Consider the following 7,871-nt stretch of genomic DNA (forward strand, 5'->3'; position numbering starts at 1 on the left):
TGCGTGCATGCCCAAGATCCCAAGAGAAGACTGGAGAAGAAGGGATTGCAATGTGGCCATCCCCCAGGGAGGTGATTTCTCACTTTCTCTCTCTCTCTCTGTTTCTGGCGCCTGGTTTCTCAGGCTGAGTCTGGGACTTGAACCATGTAGTCGGCCATGTGGGATCCAGCCGCCTTAACCACCAAACCCCTGCTGGTCCACGGGCAGGTGAATTCTGCCATACCTTCATTTACAGCTGAGGACCCTGAAGCTCAGTGAGGGGAATCACTTGCCCAGGGATGCACACAAGAGTGGGAGTGTTTACCCTGGGCTTCCACCCTGTGGCTGTTGGTGCCACAACCTGTGTCCTTCCCCGACCACTGCGACGTGGAAAGAGCAGAGCCAGCCAGGTAGTGGCCAAGCCTGCGTCTGCCGGCGGGGTAGCCTCCAGCCTCACTTCCCCTTTCTTGGCCTGCCAGCCTTGGGAGGTCAAAACAAGGTTCTTTCTAACCTTGAATTCTGTTAGTTCTAGACTGTATGAGTTTTCAGGAATTAGAAACCACCGTGCAACAACACAAATGAAACACCCAGAACAAATCCAGAAACCCTCAGTTCAGTGGATCAGTAGCAACACGTATTACTAGGTCATCTGAAAAGTCATGCCGTATCTTTCTGTGTTTATCTATGCCAAAATGCGTCATGACTTTTTCGAAGACCCAGTATTTTGCCAAGCCAGATTCTGGTGGGTGGGGGCATTTTTGAGCATCTCAGGTGTTTTCCACAGTAGTTATCAGGATTGGAAAGCCTGTTGGATGCAGACTGCTGCTAAGCAGCATTTTATTGCCCTAGTCGTAAAAGAGCAGACATCAAAAGAGCCCATAAGCACCTTCCTGCCTCAAATGGAAGATCCATCAATCAAATGACAGCTGTCTTACTGTTATTTCCGTTACTCCTGTAAGGGCCATGTTACAACGCTGTACTGAGCAGACACATGCTGAGTGCTCTGTTTAGTGCCTTTCATCTGTTGCCTCGCTCAAAAGTCCTTCTGACAAGGGCCGGCAGGTAGTGTGGTGGCTAAGGCACTGGACTCCCACATGGCCAACTGAGGTTTGAGTCCCGGACGTGGCAGGTTGAAAAAGGCCAGGTGTGTATATGTGCGTGCCCAAAGTCCCAGGAGGAGAATGGGGGAAAGGGGATTGCAGCACAGCCATCCCGTCCCTGGGGAGTGATTTCTCACTTTCCCTCCCCATCCCCGTCTCTGGTGAGCATATGCATCCAATGGCAGAAGCCTAAAAAAGAAAGAAAAAGTCTTTCTGACAGCTCTGTGAGATATTTTTTCCTTCTTTAGTTTTGCAATAGGTTGGATGTACATTCACTGGAGAGAGAGAGAGAGTGAGAAATCACCCCTCATGGGGCTGGCCATGCTGTAGTTCCCACTCCTCTGTTCTCGTCTTGGGATTTGGGGCACATACGCACATGCCGCTGCTGTGTTTTTAAGGCCACCCGGTCCAAGACTTGACCCTTCCTGTTGGCCAGGTGGGATCCCACTGCCTTAACCTTCATGCCACCTGCTGTCCTGAGACATCTTACTATTATTTCCATTTTACAGATGTGGCCGCTGAGGGTACCTGGTGACACTGGGGGATTGGACCCAGGCTGTGGGTTGTGCGCCCTCTGTTGGTCTCTGTCCAAACCTGCATACCCTTTCCTCTCTCACTAGTAAATACTACGAGAAGGAAGCCCTCCTCATGGACCCTGTGGACGGCCCCATCCTCGCATCTTTGTTGGGTGAGTGGCCCAGAGCTTTGAACTGTACCTGGACCTCTGTTCTGGGCACCTGGGGTCTCAGAGACACCTCCTGCGGGACTTTCTTACCCCCATCCAGGCTCGCTCATCAGAATTTAACCTGTTCATGTCTCTTGCTCGCAGGGCCTGGGTCTGGTCTCCTCTGCGGAGCTCTGGGGCATCCTAGCTGGCCGGAGGGGAAGGGTGGTGGCATGGGTGTCCCATCTGGGCACAGACAGGAGGGCGGGCCTTCTGGGGCTCTTGATTGCCACCCCTCTCATGTGCCACAGTGGGCCCCTGTGCTCTGGAGTACACCAAGATGAAGACGGCAGACCACTTCTGGACCGACCCCTCGGCTGATGAGCTGGTGCAGAGGCACCGCATCCACAGCTCACACCTGCGGCAGGACTCGCCCACTAAGCGCCCAGCCCTCTGCGTGAGTCGGAGGGCAGTGGCGCCCAGGGAGGGGCTCGCATTGAGGCTCGGACATGACACAGTGGCAGGGAATGAGACAGAGGCCCTGGCGGTGTCTACAGACCTGGTCCTTCTGTCTCTCCTCGTCCCTCTCTCTCTCCTCACGCTCTCAGATCCAGAAGAGGCATTCGAGTGGCAGCATGGACGACCGGCCATCCCTCTCGGCTCGCGACTATGTGGAGTCCCTGCACCAGAACTCCCGCGCCACCCTGCTCTACGGCAAGAACAACGTCCTGGTCCAGCCGGTGAGGGTTGACTTGGGGCTCAGATCTTGCACTGAGGGTCTGACTCCAGGTAATAAGGAGGAGTTCCCTCTGGCTCCAGATTGCTTATCCATCTATCTGTCCATCTGTCTGTCTGTCCACCTACCCACCCATCCATCTATTCATTCACCTTTCTGCTAGTCTCTGTCCATCCATTCATCAATATACCAATATTTGCATTCATTTGTTCATCCACACACCAGTATTTCCATTGTATGTTGGTATCATTGCCATCCATGCTAGACTCGAACTGTGGTCGACTATATGGGAGTCCAGTGACATAACCATTACGCCGTCCGCTGGTTCCTTGTTTTTTTCTTTTTTTTTTAATCACACATCGCTTAAAAGTATGCAGAAAGGCAAATGTAATGGAAACGCATTAGTTAAGATATTTCCAGAACTTCTTCACAGTTCAAAGTTCAATTTTCTGATTACTTTTTGACTTAGAGTCATTAGTGCCCTTATTTTTCCATATATCGGTTTTCTGTTCCATCCAGAGACAGGATCGACAAGCTATAGCCCATGGGCCCAGGTCGGCTCTCCACTTGGTTTTGTAAATAGCGTGTGATTGAGACGTAGTTATGACCATGAGTTAACATCTCTCTCTGCCTGCCTGAAGGCCCCGATGGCAGGGCCGAGAGTTGTAGTGAGCCTGTCTGGCTCCCACGGCCAGATATTCCCCACCTGGCCCTTTACAGAAAGTTTGGTGACCCCTGACCCAAGAGTGCAGGAAGTGTAGCATTTCTTGCAAGAGTGACTGCTCTCATCTCCGGGAAGCACTTGGGCACTATTTTGCAAGAAAATCTGGAACCGTGGCACCCCTGCAGGGAAGAATACCGTGCCGGCTTCACCAGTATCACATCTGCACTCTGCCGATGCATCCTTGGACTCAGCTGGGAGGGAGCAGGGGGAGAGCTGTTGCCCCCAGTCCTGTAGTCACAGTTTTCCTTGTTCACGATGACTTTTCAATGCCGGGCTGAATCTCGGTCTAACCTTTTTTAACTGTTTTTGTTTCTGTCATCACTTTAAGGTTTTTGCCATAGGGTGCATGCCTTGCTGGAGAGAGACAAGAGAGAGGGAATGTGAGGAATCACTTTCTGGGCGGACAGCCACACTGCAGTCCCTTCTCCTCCAGTCTCCTCTTAGGAGTTTTTGGGCATGCACACAGGTGCCCAGAGTGGATTTTTAAGCTATCGGGTCCAGAACTCGAACTGTAGTCAGCCACATGGGAATCCAGCACTTTAACCACCCTGCTTTCTGCTGCTCACACCCCTCCCCTCCCCATTCTAACCTTTCGGGAGATGTCCAAAGTAGCACCTATTTTCTGCATGTCAAGTAACAACCATGCCCCAAATATGAGTGCGTGAGATCAGGCAATGACCACGACGACAAGGTTTGAGATGCCATTGATCATAAGATGCTGCTCCATCGCAGGTACATTAAAGTGTAAAACAGGGACCAGCAGATGGTGTGATGAGTACATTACTGGACTCCCACGTAGTCGACCATGGTTCGAGTCCCAGATCTGGCAGCCTAAAACTCACCAGGTGCATGTGCATGTGTGTCCAAAATCCCAAGAAGAGAATGGAGGAGAAGGGATTGCAGTGTGGTCATCCCCCACAATGGGTGCTTTTTCGCTTTCTGTTTCTCTGTTTCTCGGGTGAGCACATGCAAAAATCTCTATAAAAAAATCTAAAAAAAAAAAAAAAGATGTGAAACAATGAAACGCATGTGTTAGAATGGGAGACGTATTGTCATGGTGGGCTGACAGGCACAGAAGTGACAGTGAGACGTGCGTGAGGACAGCCATGCTCGGCACACACTTGGTGCTCAATGAGTGTCCGTCATCCTGCATGTTGTTCGGGTGGATTTGGTGGAAGGGCCGTTTCCTCTGTGTGTGAGGAATAGTGACACCCTCTTCCCCCTCTGCCACCACCTGGGGACCACACGAAGCAGATGAGAAGTCCTAAAGGCAGATTCTGGGGTGGCACAGAGCCAGGCTGCTGGCGGGGGGAGCAGGGTGCGGGGGTTTGGGGAGGAGCTTTCTGGGGCTAGTCTCTGGGAGGGGCCATAGAGCCAGCCACTGTCTCCTCCTCCTCCCAGACGGCCAGGATGTGCGTGCATCGCGGACCCTGTGCTAAGAAGACTGGCCAAGGTCAGCGCCTTGTTTAGAAAAAGGAGATGTTAAGAGGGCCAGAGCCCCCTTCCTGGTTCTAAAGGAACCTAGGGCAGGGTCCTGTGACCCCAGGAGGAGGCATGACCGCGAGGAGGCTGTGCTTAGGATGGCCACCTGAAAGGAGGCATAGGGCCTTCCCAAAGGGCCATGGCCTTGAAGGTGGTAACCCCACCTCTTGGCTTCGATCCTGTGTTCTCGAGTCCAGTGGGTCAGGGCCTGTGTCCACTGTGACCCCAACACTGCGGCCAAGCCTGAGTCCTCCTCTCTCTGCAGAGGGATGACATGGAGGCCGTGCCAGGATATCTGTCTCTGCACCAGACAGCTGATGTCATGACCTTGAAGTGGACGCCCAACCAGCTGATGAATGGGTCTGTGGGGGACCTGGACTACGAGAAGAGGTAGGATGCTGGGCCCATACCTTCTCCTTGGCACAGGGAGTTGACACTTCTGGGGAGGGGAGGCAGGTGACATGAGCTGCCTGCTCGTTATGGCCACTGGGTCAGCCTCCCTGCAGGGTGGTCTCAAGAGAAACAAAGCCTGGGAACCAGCAGTTAGCGTAATGGCTATGTCGCTGGACTCCCACGTAGTCGACCGCGGTTCGTGTCCCGGACCCGGTGGCTTAAAACTCACGCTGGGCGCGTGTGCGTGCATGCTCAAGATCCCGAGAGGAGAATGGAGGAGAAGGGATTGCGGTGTGACCATCCCCCCTCGGGGGTGATTTCTCGCTTTCTGTCTCTATGTCTCTCTCTGTCTGTCTGGCGAGCGCACACGCCCTACAGTGAAAAATCTCTCAAAAAAAAAAGAGAAACAAAGCCTCAGCAGAACCCAGAAACCAACCAGAAGAACCTCGGGGCACTGGAGTCAGACAACGCCCTGTCCAAACACCACCCAGAGAGAGAGCGCTTTACAACGCTCTCATAAGCCACAAATGGCAAAGTACTCCCCAGACTCCTGCCGCCCCCTCCCATCACTCAGTAAAAAAGGGAGGTAGGACCCCACCTCAGTCGTACACAGCACGGTGGCAGTTTCTGGCCTGGTCAGCCCAAAACACAGTGGACACATGTGCAAAGCTCAGGGTCCCGGCAGGCTGGAGGGCTGGAGGCGGGGGATGGTGGCCTGACCTGGCCGTGTGGAGGGTGCTTCTCCTTCTCTGTCTGTCTGACTCTCTGTCGCACACGCATGTGCTCTGTCATGAATAAAGAAAAAGCAAAGGGAGGTGGAGGACGTCAGCAGCTATCTGGTCTAGGGCTGTGTCTCCTGTGAGGTCTTGCTGTTGACAAGACCCAGTGAGGGCTTTGGGGTCACACTCAAGAGAAAGGCTGCACAGGGCATTCCTTGCTGCCCCGCCATGCTCACACACGGGGGGGGGAAGGCTCCTGCAAAGGTGTGGCCGGCCCAGATGTCTCACCGTGAGGGTTTGTGGCGTGGTGGGAGAAGCAGAGGTGTTGGCTGTCCCAAGGCCACATATAATCCTACTTTTCTCTTACATCTTCTTTCTTTCTTCTTTGTATTTTACATTTATTTCTTTCCTGAATGATAGAGACAGAGGTAGAGAGACACAGCACCCCCAGCAGGGTGCCAATGCCACGATCCACCTCAGCCAACCCTGGATCAAAGGCACACAGGTGCCAGGCATACCCAGGGAGTTCTCTGGATTTGAACCAGGAACCTTCCCATGTGGGATTGCCTTGCAGAGCATCACACAGTATCACTTTGCCACCTTCTGGCCTCCATTTTCTTGCTTTCTTAATTTTTAAAAAATGATGAATAATGTTTTTAGTTACCAGCAGGTACGTGCCCTCACCAGATGGGGTGTGAGCATGCCACAATCCCTTCTCCGTTTCTCCATCCTGTAGGGATTTGGGGCATGCACACACCAGGTGCTCAGCATGCTTTTCAAGTTGCTGGGACCAGGACTCGAACTGTGGTCAGCTATGGTTTTGAGCTGGAAATGGAAACACGTTAGTGAATAATCAGAGGGACCCTGTCCTAAGTACTTTTAAATTTTTATGTCAATATTTTTATATTTTGACTTGTTTGGGTTTTTTTTTTTTTTTACACTTAATCACTATACAGCTCCATAGCATACAAAGTTAATCTTCCCAGCATGAATATACTGCATCTCAGTCCAGTCAAAGGCATTTCCATACATGTTATCATCAACAGATAATTTCCCACTTTTGTGTCCATTAAAAAAATTGTTTTTTAATGTATCAGCTCTGGGTTGAATCCTTCAAATATGTGGTTCTGTTTCATCCTCATAGCCACACTGTGAGGTGAGAATTATCAGTCCCCATTTTATAGCTGAGGAAACTGAGGCTCAGAGAAACCCTCAAGTCACGCTGCTGGGACATGTGTGGTCGAGGAATTTGAATGTCTGTTCTAACTCCCACACATGTTCTAGAGTGTAAATTAGTTAAGACTCTTAGATGCCAGATACAGAAAATCAGACGCAAGCTGACCTAAGCGCTAGTTCCCACAGATTGCCAAGTGCTGGGGCAGTGGTTTCAGGCATGAATGGATCCAGGGACTTGAATAATGGGGACCTGAACTCTTTCCAGCCCTTGGCTCTGCTTTCCTGTCTGTTGACTCAATTCCAGGCAGGCTTTCCCTGGTCCCAGTAAGCCATGGTCTCTCGCTACTCCAGCTTCTATTCTCACCATCGTCCTCCAGGCAGAAAGGAGTAGCTCTTTCCCAGTCATTCTAACATAAATCCAATACTCGAGTCTCATTGGTTCTGCTTGGGTCAGAAGGCCATGCCTGCACCAATCACTGTGACCGGAACAGTGGGACGTGCTGATTGGCCAGGCTGGGGTCAGATTTCCTTGGAGTCCTAGATGGAAAGTTGGTGGGGTTGGCCTCAGCTCTGTTATATGGATTGAGGGTGTGGAGGAGGATGGTTCTCTCTGAAAATGGGGGTGCTAGGACCAGAAGAAGGGGAGCTAGCGTCTGGGCAGGCTGGGACATGAATGCTGGAGCAGATGGGTCCTGGTGAGAAGGGTGGAGGAGCCAAGGGGCATGATCTTCTGGCCTCTGAGCTCCTACTACAGTGAGCGGAGAACTAACCCTCCCTCGCGCCCCTTCTAGCGTCTACTGGGACTATGCCATGACCATCCGCCTGGAGGAGATTGTCTACCTGCACTGCCACCAACAAGGTAGGGGACAGCCTCTTGGGCCCCATCCACCCCTGCTCC

The 7,871-nt window shown here is 52.1% G+C and overlaps 1 protein-coding gene across 1 annotated transcript in view; it reads left to right on the plus strand.

The window, feature by feature from the left end:
- SGSM1 (small G protein signaling modulator 1) overlaps nucleotides 1-7,871 on the plus strand; it is a 76,682-nt gene that overhangs the window by 24,975 nt on the left and 43,836 nt on the right. Inside the window, exons 5-9 of the mRNA XM_006147858.3 lie at nucleotides 1,700-1,767; nucleotides 2,055-2,200; nucleotides 2,352-2,483; nucleotides 4,951-5,075; nucleotides 7,765-7,832. Of these exons, the coding sequence (XP_006147920.1) occupies nucleotides 1,700-1,767; nucleotides 2,055-2,200; nucleotides 2,352-2,483; nucleotides 4,951-5,075; nucleotides 7,765-7,832 (539 nt within the window). The remainder of the gene's footprint in view (nucleotides 1-1,699; nucleotides 1,768-2,054; nucleotides 2,201-2,351; nucleotides 2,484-4,950; nucleotides 5,076-7,764; nucleotides 7,833-7,871) is intronic.

The sequence above is a fragment of the Tupaia chinensis genome, unplaced genomic scaffold (assembly GCF_000334495.1).
Source record: "Tupaia chinensis unplaced genomic scaffold, TupChi_1.0 Scaffold000226_1, whole genome shotgun sequence".
In the NCBI taxonomy this organism is placed as follows: Eukaryota; Metazoa; Chordata; class Mammalia; order Scandentia; family Tupaiidae; genus Tupaia; species Tupaia belangeri.